The 17,369-nt window shown below is 34.2% G+C and overlaps 1 protein-coding gene across 1 annotated transcript; it reads right to left on the bottom strand.

The window, feature by feature from the left end:
* LOC115882571 (nipped-B protein) lies at nucleotides 1–10,543 on the bottom strand. Its single transcript, XM_030900761.1, has 17 exons — nucleotides 10,246–10,543; nucleotides 9,741–10,067; nucleotides 9,472–9,640; nucleotides 9,294–9,409; nucleotides 8,657–9,232; nucleotides 7,948–8,604; nucleotides 7,705–7,892; nucleotides 7,189–7,635; nucleotides 5,506–7,134; nucleotides 4,300–4,953; nucleotides 3,983–4,247; nucleotides 3,428–3,930; nucleotides 3,223–3,369; nucleotides 2,952–3,172; nucleotides 2,613–2,787; nucleotides 2,206–2,364; nucleotides 1–2,139 (listed from the first exon to the last, which is right to left on the bottom strand). Exons 2-17 carry the CDS (start codon nucleotides 9,841–9,843, stop codon nucleotides 1,945–1,947), a joined length of 6,204 nt encoding a protein of 2,067 aa, XP_030756621.1. The 5' UTR covers nucleotides 9,844–10,067; nucleotides 10,246–10,543; the 3' UTR covers nucleotides 1–1,944.
* Between the last annotated feature and the right edge of the window lie 6,826 nt (nucleotides 10,544–17,369).

Here is a 17,369-nt window from a genome sequence, read left to right as displayed (position 1 = left end):
TTCTTAGAAATATAAATTTATTTAAATACAAATTGGGAGTTTTACAGTATGGAAAACCCTGAATAACAGATGTTTTGTTTGACCAAATATACATAGAGACTAATTTACAAAATAATCCTAGATGGTCAAATCAAACAACGTTAAAGGATATTTATTACACATTCACTAACAACTCACAACTAAGGTTATAATTATAAATAAACTACAGATAATAACCTGCTACAAATTTCTGACGATTTTCACAAAAATTCCTGCTGCAGTAGATAAATCATTGCACAAATAAGGCTGATATTTATCACATTTACGTAACATAATACTGACTTTCCAACGGCTAAAACCTACCCAAAAAATAACTAAACATACTATATTTAGTTTGCTCTCGAAAAACTGTACTTATGGGTTGTTAAGGAACGCTTATAAATAATCAGTTAATTTCATTTGAACAAAAATATATAAAACGTATAACTTAAAAAAATAAAAACTAAACGGAAAACTAGAACCTCAAGGAAGCGTTTTGCTGCTTCACAAAATGCTTTTTAATGTTTTTATCAGGGATGAGCCAGTAAAGAAAACTTTAATGCAAAAACTAGTTTAACTTAGGTAGCATGTTTGGGAGGGGGGGTTAATCCCGTCGACCGTCGAATCCCGTGGTCCCACATACAGCGTCATGATACAATAACGGAATACAGCGTAGCGTATTGCAGATTGACGCGTATTTGTTCACACTGTACGCACTGCTCTCCGCATTATGCTACGCTACCAGCTTTATGTTGGGCCACGGCTTAACTTAGGTCACAGAATAGGCAAAGCTTCCCTAAAAACGCTATGAACGACCATTGCAAACACAAATAATTTAATTTATTCATTTCGTTAGTTTAATGATAATAAATATAGTTTTATTTTGTGCGGAAATCAAAATTTAAGCAAAAACGATAGAAAACACCGTATGCTAGCAAATAAAACGACATGCAATCGGCTTGGAAATGACGGTCCATATAATTTTACATGTAATGTGTTACATTTAAACATATTGTCGCGCTCTTCATTTCCAAGCCATCCCGACGCGTTATTTTTTCGATCGCATGGTATATGCTGAGAAGGAAGAATTCTTTCTATTAGAATTTTATACCAAAAGGTAAACGCCGTGTTAACGCCCAAGCCCAACCCTGAGTTTTATAGGCGAGGCTCAATTAAAAATTATTTTCAAAACGATATATTTTTAATATCAGCTCAAAATTTGAAACAGGTTACTAAAAGAACAGAGACAAAAGTGAAACGTGGCAAAATAAACGGGGGAAAAATAAATAAGTATTTTCTAAACTTTAATTAAACCTGCAACCAGAGTCTTTTTAAATGCCTTCCTCTATAAACTTCTTTCTCATCAAAAAAAGACAAATAATTTGAAAAGCTGCTAGAGTTAAAAAGGTGTGAACGAACTTATATAAATACAAATTATTTAAAACCGGTACAAATTTCACCACAAAAATACAAGAACCCTAATTAATAAATAAATTCATTGAGATAACTATTTTTTTTTTTGATTACAAGATGATCACGTAAAAAAAATAAGAAACATTCTTTCTAGTTCTGAACTTGTCTATTTGTGGCATATATACCAGGAAGTTAAATTTCTTTAAAAAAATATGCATAAAAAAAATCTATACAAATGGTCACAGAGAGGTTCACATTAAATATATTTACTCTATTATTATTTATAATAAGAATGTGAGTAACGATCTCTGCAAGCAAAAATAGGAGGATCGGATAAATTATAACCACTAATACAAGCGTCTCTGAGTGCCGATTACGAACTAAAACACCACCGCACGAATTCAACAGACTTTGAATAAAAACGCCGACGATATAGTGCTGAATTGAACTAAAATAAAACGAGAAATGATCACTGTACACTCGACGCGTCTTTTTACCTTATCTAAGCTTAAATTAAACCAAGAAGTCCGGATCACTGAAATCGTTCTCGTCGCTCTCGCTGTCACTGGTGATTTTTCTGCGTTTCTTTTTGTGACGCACTTTTTTCGCTTTCTCCGAAGACCGGTGACTGCGAGGAGTCCGCTTCGGTTCGCTCTCGAATCTTCGATGCGATATCACCATTTTGGGGACTTTGGGAGGTGAATGATCCTAGGAAGAAATAAATAAAAACAGAAATTTAACCCAAATTAAGATCAGACATCGTGTTAATCAAACCTTGTAATTCTGAAGCACCACTTGGTCGGCTTCAGTAAGAATCGCCGTAGGAGCGCCAGGATTCAAAGCGGGATTGGCATTTCCTCCTAAAGCTGTCAAGACTCTGTTCTCGTCCTCTTCGGCATCGTCAGGGTCCAATTGCAACATGAGCTGCTTAAACTGAAAGAGAATTTCGTTAAAAGGGTATAAATTACAATCTTACAATCCGTCCTACGTGGGCGACGAATGCCCACGATACGAGCGATACGACAGCCGTGATTTATCAAAAAACGTTTTCTTCGTTAAAGCCGATTCATAGGCTTCATACAAACTTATTCATTGTTCATAAGACGTTTTATGATAAACACGCGGTCGTATCGCGCGCATTCGTCGCCCACGTAGGAGGGAGTGTTAGGAAGTATCATTACATCTAAATATTGGCGAATCAGATCTCTGCGTCCTTCCTCGTCCAAATACTCTGGAGGACAACCCTCCTTCAGTTTCTGCAGTGTCGTTTTAGGGTTAAACAAAGCGTTCGATCTACGCGAAATGGTTTTTTCGTACACTTTTACCGCTTCGCAGGGTGAATAAAGCTGGATTTTGCTGGAAATAAAGTTTGTATATAAAACAATATATTACGAAAGGTTCAAACAGAAAAAGAACTCTGAAAAAAATACAGTCTTGGTCGAGTCCACGTCAAGTCAGGTCAAATTAAAATGAAAACAAAGAAAAAAAATCAAGAACTTTCAGCTTCCAGACTCACTCACCTGTCGCTAAGACCATAGACGTCTTTAATATGCTGTTTAAGCATTAAAAGCAGAAGGCAGCCTTGTGCAGCGGTTAAATAGGCCTGTAAATGACTAGAATTCTCAGGAACTCTAGCTGCTAGAGCTTCTTCGTCGTCATCCTCATCCAAAGCAGACACAACATTATGCAATTCACCATTTTCAGTGTCTAAAATCCTGTTTTGCGTATCCGATATTAAACCCTAAAAATAGTCATGGCAGCTAATTGAGAAATAACTGTTTGTACAAATACCTCTCTAAAAGACTGTAAAAGATTTGTTCCAGAATTGGAGATCATTAAATCAAGGTGATGTACAATAAACAAAGGCTCGTCCTGTACTTGATAAGGAAAATATGCCAGGTTATCAGCCAGGTATAACATGTATGACAAGCTTGAACGCTACAAGAAACAAACAATTAGTTGTTTTAAAATAACGCTGTTTTCTGAAGTTTCTTACAGCTTGTTCATCAAAATGCTTCACAATTTTCAGGATTAAGGCACGTCTTTGTTGTCTGGAGTTCCTCAACAAAGAATACAAGAAACCATTCAATGCTGTAGGATACTCTCCTTTCTCTTTGACCACGTACCCTCTCACGACTTCGTCATTGTTAATGATTCTTTGAAGTTTGTGAGACAAATCGATTCCCAGGGAAGCTTGCGAGTGAACAAAGCCAGGATACTTTTTCTCTATGTCTGATAAGGTTTTATCAGCACTATGAGATATGGATTTTTCTGGATCTGTGCTCATACATATCAGCGATGGGATGAATTGGGCTGGATGGACTAAACCTTGGTTACATACAAGCTGGATCACTTTTAAAGCTGGCTGCCTCACTTGGAGACTCTGGTGGAGGTAACACTTCATCACTTCCTGTAAGTACTGCTGAATAACAGTGCTGGCCATTCCGGAAGAAACGTCATTCATCTCCTTCAGGTTTTCTTCTTTAGACCTCTTGGACCCTGCAAATTTTTTTTTCAAATATATTGTTCAAAAATAGAAATAGACACTCACATTCTAAATCCTGTTTTATCATTCTATTTTCCTCTTCAACTAAATAATTTTCTATATTAATTAAAACGTCGATTTTCATTTGCAACGGGGAGTCATCTATGACTAGCTGTCTATGGTAGAATTCCTTTAATTCTGGTTCTAACATAAATTCGTGATGTCTTATACAAATACTACCGATTGCTTTGAGAGTATTTGACTGAATATCTACATTGTCTTGTTGCAAGAAATACATTAGGTTTATGTAAACTTGATCTTTTGTATCACCCTGAAATAACAGTATGTTTGTAAATATTCAAACTAAATAAAAATAAACTTACAGAAAGATCTCCAAGAACCGCCGGATCCGTAAAGTCAAAGTGCCGCAACAAAAGCCCAACAACAAAAAGAGCTCTCCTCAAAAGAACCCTGTTCCTATGGTTCTTCTGAAAGTCCAAATCATATGTTTCCAGGCTCATTTTAAATTCTAGAAGCATCAAATTGAATCTCTTAAAGCAGTCACGTATCAACTGGAAATTGTGCGTCACTTTGTTGATGATTGAGCCTAAACAGCTTAAACAACTGCTCACTATAGGCCTGTTGTACTGCAGAATCAATTTCATAGCGTCCTCTTCCAGCTGAGCCAAGAACGAGTCGCTTGGATGCTCCATTAAAGGCACCACCAATTCCAACATTCTTGCCACGCAACTTATAATTTTTATGTCTCCTTCTGTGTGACATTTCAGCCCTAAATAGGGCTGCAGGGTGCTGGCGTGTTTGATAAGTAATTGTGGCCGAATTTTCGCGAAAGACTGTAAAGTCGTAACACAAGCTACCAGTCTTTCAGACGCGCTAGTATGAGCGCTGCTTTCTTCAAGCCTCAGGATATTCTCTATCAAGCAATCTACTATCTGCCTACAAGCAGTTAGCAAAGCTTTTGGTGGTTCAGTATTGATCTTGGTCGAATCATCTTTGTCCTCTTTTGGCTTATACAACTGGGAATTAAAAAAAACACAAATATATAAACAAACAGATTAATTTCTAGTTCAGTAAGTCATTGAAAATTACAAATGCTAGAGTTTTAAGCCCCGTTTACACATATATTGCCGAAGACTATACAAAATCCAGTAGTCGCATTTGTAGTCGAAATGCTCAAAATAATTATACCGCGCTGGCAAGTCTTGTTTTTGGGTCCGTATTTACATGTGTGGAAGTGAATCGCTTGGGAATCTTATTAAGTCGGAGTGAGAAAAATGCGACGGTGTGCTCTTGCGGCGTTGCCATATTTATCGAAGATACAGGTCCGCGTTTCCTTGTCTAGTGGATTAAAATTACGGTCGAAAGACGCTTATTTCTAAGTTTTTTTTTTCGGAAAGATAACTATATAAAATCATTAGATATGTTTCTGAGCATCGGTATGCACGCGTCTTGAGAACTTTTCTAGATGGTTTAGACAGATTTTTTACCAGACACGTAAAACTGATAGGTACAACGGTTTAACTAAGTGTAGACGAGGCATAAGATGATTATACAAAATAAATACTTACACTTAAAAGCAACTGTTCAAACCACTCAAGACCGATCTCCTTAGATGAAGCAACCACATCAGTTATGTGCATTACCTTCCGAATTAGAGAATCGTCGTCTTTAGTTGGTGTAAACCACATGTTCTGGAACACTTCCATCACCAGCTTCCTAATTCCTTCCTCGTCGTTGATGCGCCTGATCATTTTCACGCAAATCTCAGGTATTTTCGGAAATTCTGGACATTCCACGCAGATATCCTTTAAAATCTTTATAACCCTTTTCCTCACACTCACGCCAGTGTCCAAAATTCGAGGCGAAAGAATCTCGTAATACTTATGAATGAGTTCCGGCCGTCTTAGAATGAATTTTCCAATCAAATCCACTGCAGCCTCTCTTACAGAAGTTGACTGATCGAGGATCGACTGGTTCACACCCATTTGCATGTCGTGTCTTCCCAGAACGGAAGGATCGGCTTCCACGATCATAGTGAGACACTTCATGGCCTTTGTCCTAATAGCTATTGAAGTTTCTTTAAGAACGATTAAAATTGCTTTTAAATATTGGTCAAAGCTTTGAGAAAAGTATCTTTTCGAAGCGAGGAACTGCGCTATGAGCTCGGCACTGTTGTAATCAATGTAAGTCTGGTAAACTTGAACGCGGTTTCCTGAAGACATCGATTCTTGAAAGGGTTTTATTTTATTAAGGAGAACTTTCTTCTTGTCTTCAACAATTCGAAATCTCTCTGCGCTTTCTTGTTCGCTATTTTTCGTCTCCTTTTCCGAATCTTCCTCGCTGTCGCTGGACTTTCCGTTTCGCTTTGAGGAGTATTGATTTGGATTTTTCTTGTTGCCTGAGGCCAGTTGGGTTTTCTCGCTGACCAGGTCCTTGTACCACCAGGCAATGTAAAAATGTCGGGCGAATTTCCAGGATTCGTCGTTCTGCGAATTGACCGCTAAAAAATCCAGCAGGATCCTCTGTAGGAATTGAGTTCTTTCGTCCTCTGACATGCTAGCTTGTTTCTTTTTCGGATTTTGATCATTGTCTTTCATCTCTTCCTGTTTGATGTCTTTGATCATTTGATCGATAGAATTGAGTTTGCAGCGGGATAAAACGCTGTCTCTGCGAAGTCTGGCGGCTACCACGCCCAGGTAGTCCAAACTGGCCACCCTCAAGGACATATCAGTGCCTTTGTTTGAGAAATTCTGTACCAGCATCTTGCCCAAAATGCACAGGAGTAATTCAGTCGCGGGCCATTCGGGTTTATTTACAGTAGACAGCAAATCTTGGACGAAATTCTCGAATAACGGCCTGTAGTCGATTTCTTCCGATTTATTACCGCATTTGCTGAGGAACACGGTTAAAAACGTACCGGCTGTCGAGGTGGCTTTTTCGAATTTGTTACAAATCAGAATATCATCGTCTACCTGTTGTTTTTCCTGTTTCTCTTTATCTTTCTTGGACCCTGGCTTATCTGGCAAAGCGACAACGCACTGTATCAGCTGCAAGACCAGAGCGGTAAGCATCTGAATGTGTTCCTCGCTGTTTAACCTATATGTTCTTAAACTGCGCTTTGTACTAGGAAGACGAGCTATGGATGCCAAAATATCATCTAACAAGAGCCGACGATGGGACTCGTAACGCGTAAATATCTGTAACAAAACAGGTTATTAATTATAAGTGTACAAACATTCAATAACCCTTACCGTTGTAACCAGTTTTAAACAAGCCAACTGAAGTTCACTAACATTTTCAACAAAAAATGGACTGATGCCCATAGAAGATGCATGTAAAACAGAAGTATCCGTCAAAACTTGAATATTCATCAACTCTGACAGTAAATTAACAAGTTCTGATATTTTAGTATACAGATTGTTTATCCCTTTGCCAGAGGCAGGTGTGGTTTTCTTCCTCCTACCATCTTTTTTCTTATTATCAAGCTTATAAGTAGAATCAAAACTAGGAAAAATTGTGTTAGCCAAATGGTATTTGATATACAAAACGACCCTGTCTATAATTTCTTCAAGATATACTCTTTTGGACATGTTTGGAGATGTCATTATGTACATGCAGATCAAACAAGCATCAGCAGCGCCCATAACCCTTTCCATAGTTGTCTCTAGCCAAAACTGACGTATGCTCTCATTGTCCTCCTTTAAAACATAATGTTTATATTAAAACAAAGAAAGAATATATTTATTTTACTATAAAAGCAAACTTACATCAGTAATTGGAGATATTCTATCACCGCCCCTAATATTTAGTTCCAATATATTCAGTAACCTGGTGAGCTTATCAGTTGGAATCATTTCTAAAGCACCTAAAACTTTTAGCTTAGCTGCCTCAGTACAAAGTTCTGACATGATAGAACGGCTCAAAAGATGTTCATCTTGGATCATGTCATCAGCAGCTAAAAAATATTTTAAATATCAATAAGAAAAATACTTGTATGGAGCAAAAATTACCTATTTCCGAAAAATCAATGTCTTCACCTGACCGCAAAACATGCTCAACAGATTTGTTAAAGCGCACGTAAGTGTTGCTTTCCATCAGTTCTTCTGTTGATAATTTTTGTAAAACTGGTACAAATTTACGTTCTACCCTTCTTAACTTGGGCTTAGTAAGTACAAAAGGTTCCGGTTCAGTTTCTTCTTTGGCCACTTTCCTTCTTTTACCAACTAAAGCAGAAAACGTGTCCATAGGATCAGCATCATCTTCAGGTTCAAATTCATCTTCACTATTTTTATATTTCCTTTTTGTTTTCTTTCTTGAGGCGCCACTTTCGTCTTCTGAATCTGATGTTTCTTTATAATTAACCATTTTTTTGTTTAGTTCAATTCCTAGCTCCTTTGCCAGCTGAGGTTTTGTTTCAACAAATTCCTTTAAACTTCTCTGCATTAATGCTTGGTCCGCTTCTGATATCCTTCCCAACCTAATGATTGGTTGCTTTATTCCTGAACTAAATTCACTTTCGGATCTTTCTAATGCCCCTTCTATACAAGCAAGATCTTCTTTGGTCATTTCAGCAGGGAAGGCAAAACTAGCAAGATTGTCATCTAAATTCATTTTTTCGGTGGGCTCTAAATTTGTGCTTTCCTTGTTTGGCGTAGTATTTTGATTGCCTGGTAATATAAAGAGTTAGAACAAGTTAACAGTAAATAATATTTAATTTACCTCTATTGGAAGGCCTTCTTAGTAACCTTAACTCACTTGTGGTGGTATGAGTTGAGCCACTAGGAACTGAGGGCGTAGAAATGGATGTTGTTAAGGAATTTGTTACAGAAGAAACTGGGGAAGATGGAACAGAAGGAGAAGTATTAAATGCTGTTGAGGAAACTTGGGGTAATGTTGATACTGCTACTGTAGAAGGTACCCTCATATCTGTTGTATGGCTGTTATTTATTTTAGGAGTTTCTTGTTGAACCTCATGAGGTTTTATAGAGTCTGAATGCTGTATTACAGAAGTGGGAATATTACTATTACCCAAATTTTCCTTAACAACTGGGGGAATTGTCTGAGGTGCTAAAACTGTCCCTGATTGTGAATCTGACACTTGGGGAGGTTTAGATGGTTCTGGTAATGCCACAAGAGGAACCTGTTGGTTTTGATGTGGATTCTGAGGTTGTTGTTGAACAGGATGAGATCCATGCGACTGTTGCTGAGAGCTTGAGGCTTGTTGTAAAGCTTGTTGTTGGCGAAGATATTGCTGTTGCTGGTATTGCCTTTGTAATGCAATTCTTGGTTGTAAAGCTAAAAATTCAATAATAAGCATACATAATAGACACGTGACTTAATAGGAACAATCTCCTACCTTTTTGACCACTAAAAACTTCAGGATTTGTATGAAGAATAACTTTTAGCAAATCTGGCATACCTTCTTGTTGCTCAAGCTTATTATCAGCTCTAGCATAATTATCTTTCACCTCTCTAAAAGAAAAAGATGCTTTCGTGGATATTGTTTATATATAAAATATTAAAATAAGTCATACATATGATCCGCTGAAGTTTTCTCTAATGAAGCTACAAGCAGTGGTACAAGAACATCATTTTTTTGTCCAAGCAAATTTTGTGCCTCCTCAGCCACCCTTGGATGAAATAGTAATGACTTATTATTAATGGTTTGAGGTGAAGGTGTTGGTAATGGCAACTCTGGTAGAACTAGAATAATAACTTAATTTTATTGAGTGAAATCCAAGCATTAACACTTTCATTGAAAGTATAGAGACCAAAACACAGTAAAATAAATCACATATCTTACCCTTTAAAATGCTATATTCAGCAGGCAAAGCAGCCTTACAGTCTGTAAGACTTGTAACACCAGCTAAAGTGGTGATGGGTACATGAGGTATTCCTGAATCCATCGCCACCAAAATAAAATATGAATTATCTAAAAACCATGTTAAACAACAATATTGTATTCATGGCATTTATTTATGTCACAAAACTAGGTTTAACATGGGGCTTGTGTCTGCTGTCCATATCAGAGTTTATTCTAACCTCTCACAAAAATCTCGTTTTTCTAGCAAATAATTAAACACCAATAGACTTAGGGCATAAAGAGTTGTTTACTACTGGGATTTGTACTCTGAAAATAAATAATAAACGTTCTTTTTTGCAGGAAAACAATTGTAAATGACATAACTGTCAACACCATTTTAGCTGACATTTGACGTAAATAAAGAAATTTTAGAATAATAGGATAAATATAAGAGTTCTCAATTCAATAAATTTCTGTATATGCCCCTTAATAATATGTATATCACCTTAGAATGTTTGGATATTCTTAAACTATTCCTCACACTGTAAATAATTTGTTTTGTCAACCCGATACAGACGCCATCATTTTGACTTATTTCACAGGCCACAATGAAGTTCTTTGGGTCGCTTGTAGACCCATTGTTCCACCACAAAATACTCCTTCACTTCACAATAATAAACATTATTATTTAACACTTTATTATAGTCAAATTGTTAATTCTAAACCGACGGAAAGCTGGGAGTAAAACTCCAGTTAACTAGTTCTGAGACCTCAATCGGTTTTACTTGTGAATTTTCCTCAGAGATGGCAGGACTGTCTGTTTGTTTTCTTTTTATACTTGGACTACTGCCACAGCTCGACGTGTTTTTAAAGTTATTTATAATCACGGTATTTGAGGAAGAAATAAATAAATATTTAACCATCAGAATTCTTTTAAAATTGTTAGTTTTAAAAACATTAATACAGATTTGATTTTCATTTGAATAGACCGTTGAATATTCTATAAATGAACTGTAAAAATTTACAAATAACTAGCACCTGAAACCTGAATGTTATAAACGCCTTGAATACATTGCGTATTTTTTAAATACTGGGGATCAAAAATAAATCTTTAATAATAATATTAAGTAATTAGAATTGAATTATGTTACGCAATTATTAAAATTATGTAATTATTTTTCATTAAAAAAAATTAGTTGGTACTATTTAATTTACTTTACTTTTTTGAATATTGAAAGATTTAACAGTTCACCAGTGGCATTATTATCTAATTAATGATAATTAAAATTATTTATACATAAGCCTGTGCATAAGCATAATATAGTCACAAATTATATAATCTTACATTATTACAAAAACGCGCTCAAAAGAGCGCTAAAAAGAGGGCTCAAAAGTGCGCCAAAATGAGCGGAAATTTTATGGGTTTTTTTAACCAGAAAAATCAAAAATACTTTATTTTGTCAAATTTAAACAAAAATTTACATACTTTATTATTTTTGAAGTAGATTTCTTAACAAGGAAAATTAATTTTCGTTGGAACATGGTTGGAACACTGAATCGGAAAATATTACTGATTTGGGTATAATTCTCGAGATGGCGGCAGTGGTCACAATTAAATTCGGTCTAAATTAAGTTCAGTGACCGAAATAGGGGAACAAGGGGTAAAACAGGGTAAAATAAGTCAAGGCTTTTGATTTATTCAGAAAAAAACGAAAAAACGTGATTCTTTGATAAAAAAAAAATGAGCCTCGTTGGCTTGTAATAAATGGGTATGTATGAGGCGTCAAGTTGCAAAACCCGTCCAAAAACGCGTTGTTTCGAGATAATACGCAAAAACTGTTTTAGCAAATGTTTGAAGCGTTATTTTATAAAAAAACGTGTCCATTATGTAGAATCATTGTTTAATATCTGGTTTTCGTAGAAATAAAAATTAATATTTAATTTTTAAAGAGAAATAACACAAAAATAATTTGGATACTGCGGGTTTTGTTGCAGTATGATGCATATAGTGCAACATAACCCGCCCACTGCCGTTCTTTAAAAGATCAGCCTGGGGGCGGACTTTTGTTTACTTCATCAGCTGTACATACTTAGATATTGGGTTAGATTCCGTTTCATATTTTGTTGGTTGATTTTTGGTTTTAACTCTATGATTTTTGGTATTATTTATTATTGTAGTGCAAAAAACTAATTATTTTGGTGTTTAAGTGACATAAACTACTACCAGATATATGGTCACTCTCGGTTTCGCATAAAAGATAGGAAAATTGAAAAATTACACGTTGTGTAAGTGATTTAACCTAAAAGTGCCCATACATTTTTTACTCATCGTGATTTTTGTGTGTGTTTTTTAAGACTCTAACAATTCATCAATAAAGCTTAAGTGGAGTGTGTTTTTGGTGCTATGGCCTCATCTTTGTTGTGTTCCTGGTGGAAAGGATAGTTATACTAGGCAGCCTAAAGTGTCCGGAAGAGCAAGAAAAGTGGGTACGAGTTATAAATCAAGAGAATTCTATTGAAAATATCTTTAATAAATTTAAAAATAATATTCTCCTATGATAGTATTAATGAAAACTGGACAATTATGTTTATTTTATTCATATTGTGGAAACTCCACTCCAAGTGTTGTTGGTTCAGCTTCGATAGATTCAAACACGTAAGATAAACATGTAAGTAGGTATTATGATCTAGGGAAAAATAAAGAATATGTGTATTAAAGATCATGAAAAAGATTATTATTTTGAGTTCAAATTTTAAAAAAGATTTTTGTAAAGACAAGACTGATACAGTTTAAAAGAAGAATGTGTTTTTGTTTGATAATATATAATGTATGTCAAGCATAACATATATTTGTTCAGTAATTTTTAGTAATAAGTAATGAATAGTGTTGATTATTTATAATACCAAATTAATATCAAATATTTAAGTGATGGCTGAATACAATATGAATAAAATTACAATAAAATTGGTATATTTGCATAATACAAAATTAAGTTTTAAGAATAAAGGTGTTACTAAAAATACTAAGAAATTCATATTTCTTTGTTTTAATTGGTCTAATGTTATTTACATTTTACGTAAGAGTTATACCGTATCATCGAAAAAATCGGCGTCTAGTTGGCTTGAAATGAACATCGATGACATTCCCTAAATAACTGTACACATAAAATAATTAACTAGAATTTTACAATCTTGGAAAATTTGATATTCTTGAACCTTGTTTCTAAATATTCTAAATTTTTTGATTTTCTTGGGATTTAGGTTCGGGAAAAACGCTGATTAAGTTTTCATTTGGTTTTTCATTATTTTTATTTGGTTTAAAAAAAAAACGTTTCGGCTAACATTATAGCCTTCATCAGTGTTGTGTCATATGAAAAAAATAGTGTCGAATATAATCCAAAAAATTACATATAAAATATTCACACCACGCACATAATGTTTACTGCGTACTCCATAGTCAATGTAGATAATTTTAGTGTTAAGAATAATAATTTAAAAAAATATGTGGTCATCTTTTGATAAGTTTATATTAGTTTATTAATTGCAGTAAACATTATGAGGTGTGAATTATATTGTATATGTAATTTTTTGGATTATATTTGACACTATTTTTCTCATATGACACAACACCAATGACATCTAATTTAGAGGTCATTGCACAACACTGATGAAGGCTATAGTTAGCCGAAACGTTTTTTTAAACCAAATAAAAATAATGAAAACCCAAATGAAAACTTAAATCAGCGTATTTCCCGAACCTAAAAATCCCAAGAAAATCAAAAATTTTAGAATAATTTTACATATAAAATGCCAGATCTTCATTTCATAGCCATCGCTGACGCCTTTTTTTAGATAATATTGTATTATTTGTAAATATAATTTTTCGAACATTGATACTTGCAAAATATACATATAAATTTTGTGAATGCAATAATACATTACTATTAGTAGATATTGAATGTTTTTTGTTAAATTAGATCGATTTTCAAACCCCAAAATTTAAAATATATTTACATTTTACCCATTATCTTATGTACCTATATATTATTTGTACATTGTAAAACATTTGCTGCATTTGTATGGTTCATAGTTTATTTGCCAAAGTATTTATTACTATAAATAGGTATATATGTTGTAGTTATTAACTGTATATTATGTATATTTCATGTAAACTATATCATTTTTAAAATACAAACCAAAAATCTGAAGAATAATTATGTTTTCCATGTATTCTACAACATATTTATTAATCCGTTATATCTAACTAGCGTGACGTCATAAATCTCACCCGTAGGCTGATTTTTTAATAGAAGGCACTGACCCGCCTTATTCCAATTATTTTTGTCTTTAAAAATTAAGTATTCATTTTTATTTCTAGAAAAACGAGATACAAAACAATGGTTCAACTTAATGGGCAGGTTTTTTGTGTGCGTTTGATTTTGCGGGTTTTGCTAAAAGCAAGATATTTGCATCCTAACTTGGAATTATTAGGTATACTATATTATATGCTGTTTTATTAAAATTAGGTATGGATTTGAAATGGATAAGACGTCAGTAGCAATTAGAGCAATACTATATATTTGTGTAAAAAGCCTATGAAAAAATGCGGGATTTGCAACAATAATGACAATAAAAAGCAAATATAAGTGGATAAGACGGATTTTGCTGCAATTTTTAGTGAATTTTATATAGGAATAGGGGACTTTTAACAGGGAACTTTTTTTTACGAAACACCTCGAGGAGACGGAGAGGTTACAGGCGAGCACTTAAAAGACGGAAGTTAGTTGTTTCTTATCTTTATAATAAATTGGTTGTTAAAATAATTATTTCATTAACAATTGTTATAATAATAATTGGTTCTTTCTCTTGATCTTCATAATAAATTACCAAACCAAGAACTTAAATAAATAAGGTTTGAAGTTGAAGGTAATTGGCTTTTCCACAACAACACCTCAAAATATTTAGCCATTACACTAGATAGGACCCTGTCCTGCAAGAAGCACCTCACCCAAGCTGCAGCTAAGCTCAACACTCGGAATAATATTTTATCTATGATAATATCCTCATAAATTATGCGGCACCACGTGAGGATCGTCGAGTATTGTACCTTGCGCTCATCTGCGCTGGGTTTGGTTGACTCTACTGCTTAGTACTACCACAGAATATCTAGTTGCGTATACAGGTTGTTAGCTGGACAGTTACTTATAGGGGAACAGAATGGGCAATACTGCCTATTGAGAACGCATGCACTTATAGGGTTTTCTGCCGGCTCGACACGAGCGGGCCCAGGTTGCCATATTTCAACCATAAAGCTCGCTTGCCCCGAGTAATAAACAAATTAACAACCTGTATATATTCTGTGGTACTACGCTCCGGTGTAGCTCAATAGTTCTCACGCAGGAATGGTGGACGTCCAATTGAACAATACAATGCGTCGTAATTCTCCACCACATTTACGCAGACACTTATTAGAGAATAAAAATAATAAACACGTTTCAATTGCCCATACTTTTGGATGTTCATGACCTGGTTAGAAAGAGGCTTCGTTCAGGACATCCAGCATTAACAACAGCAATGAGCATTAGAGAGTAGGAATCGGAGCTGCCAGATCACGCCAGGAATATGCCGGCTATTACTCAGAACTAATCAGAACCCCCAGGCTTTGGCATGTCACGTAAAACATGGTTTGCATTGAACAGGATAAGGACAAATCTTGGGAGGTACGTTTATTCTATGTTTAAATGGGGAAAGATAACTTCCCCAGAATGCGACTGCAACACCGACAGACAAACTATCCGGCACATAGTAAAAGCATACCTATTATAGGACCCTATTCCGGCTACTTTGATGATTTCCTAGAAGCTACAGAGAGTGCAGTAATCATTAGCAATTTAGATGTTCGTTTGTGATATTTGTTATATGTTTACTTGTTTGTACATTTTATACTCTGTCTGCAGGGGCGCAACTGGACACAGCCTGTTAGGGGGAGTCAAGTCTTTTGGGGGGGTTTATCCAAGGTTTATCCCTACGATAGATATATAGGGGAAGTACTGGTTAAGTACCTATTTTTAGAGAAAACAAAATAAAACGCAAATGTTAAATTTAGCTTTCATACTTTATTGTATTCAGTTGTCCACATGGAAAAGTACAAATATTGCATAACACTGTCCCAGCTACGAATGATTATGCAGGCGCAAAAGCGCAAATGTGCATATACGAGCCAGATTTCTGTCTAAATTTGAAATATCTTTGACTTAGCTGGGTCCAGTGTATTTACTATATTAACTTACAGTCCGTTTTCTGGTGTAATCGACATTCTGGTTCTGAAATGTTTGAAAAAATCCAAAGCCGACATTTACAATACATTCCGAAACCGAACATTATTCAGCTCATCGATACCAAAGGAAAAATCAACCCAATTTTAACAAATCCTAAACGTTATACCTCTTTGTTCTTTTATTATTTTTTCTTATTTTTTATTAAAGTCCACTCTTTTCATTCACTACACTAAGCGACGAAACTAATACTATAAATGTCTGATACAGTAATAAATAGGTGTATTTGATACAATAAGTAACCATTTAATGACAATAAATACACACAAATGCAGCATAGTGTAACACTTGGACAATAAGCAAGGAAGGACATACATAAACGCTAAAATAATGAATATTATACTAAAAGAACGCAATAGAACTTAATAGTTTCTTAGGTTCTAACTTTTCCCTTTTAAAATCATCAAATAATACTCTCGTGATCATGTCAAAACGAAAATACTACGTGAGATTTTTTCTCTGAAAAAGTTTCCAATTATTCGACAAGTACTTGGTATGTCGAAAGAGTGGTCGAACATAGTGTAGCTTAGTTACTAGCACATTGAATATTTTTTTAAATTTTTGTTAGGGGTTGGTATATATAAGTAATTAATGTAATAAGTAATACCGGTAATGAGTGAATCAGTTCAGTTTCATTAGCGGGGTTTCATATTACTTCACCGTTCAGGACCCTGTGACATTGCAATCGAATAGCCCTGAATTACTGGTCATTTCGTTTGAGGGGGATTAGATTTCAATTTTTCGATTTAAAATCCTCCATTCTTTCTTCTACTAGAGCCAGCACTCATGAAGGAGATTTAAGGAAAATCCAATCAAACACACTTATTTTTTCTTTCAAATTATTCAAGCATGCCTTAAATATTTCATTTTCTCTCTAAATAATTCTGACACATTGTGCTAGTCTTTAATTTGGACAATTTATGAAAAGTTTTTTTTTTAATTCTACATATAAAGACATATTTTATATATATGTATATATGTATATATATATATATATATATATATATATATATATATATATATATATATATATATATATATATATATATATATATATATATATATATATATATATATATATATATATATATATATATATATATATATATATATATATATATATATATATATATATATATATATATATATATATATATATATATATATATATATCTTCTTAAATATCTTAGTTTCCTTTTAAAATGTGCTTTAGTATTTGATCTGGTCCTTGTGTATTTACATACGTACAATTTCTAGCAAATTTGGCATATCGTTTTGTTTTCATATAAACCAA

This window comes from Sitophilus oryzae, unplaced genomic scaffold, assembly GCF_002938485.1.
Source record: "Sitophilus oryzae breed Bouriz unplaced genomic scaffold, Soryzae_2.0 scaffold_177_pilon_pilon, whole genome shotgun sequence".
NCBI lineage: Eukaryota > Metazoa > Arthropoda > Insecta > Coleoptera > Curculionidae > Sitophilus > Sitophilus oryzae.
This window is presented reverse-complemented; position numbering and strand designations above follow the sequence as displayed.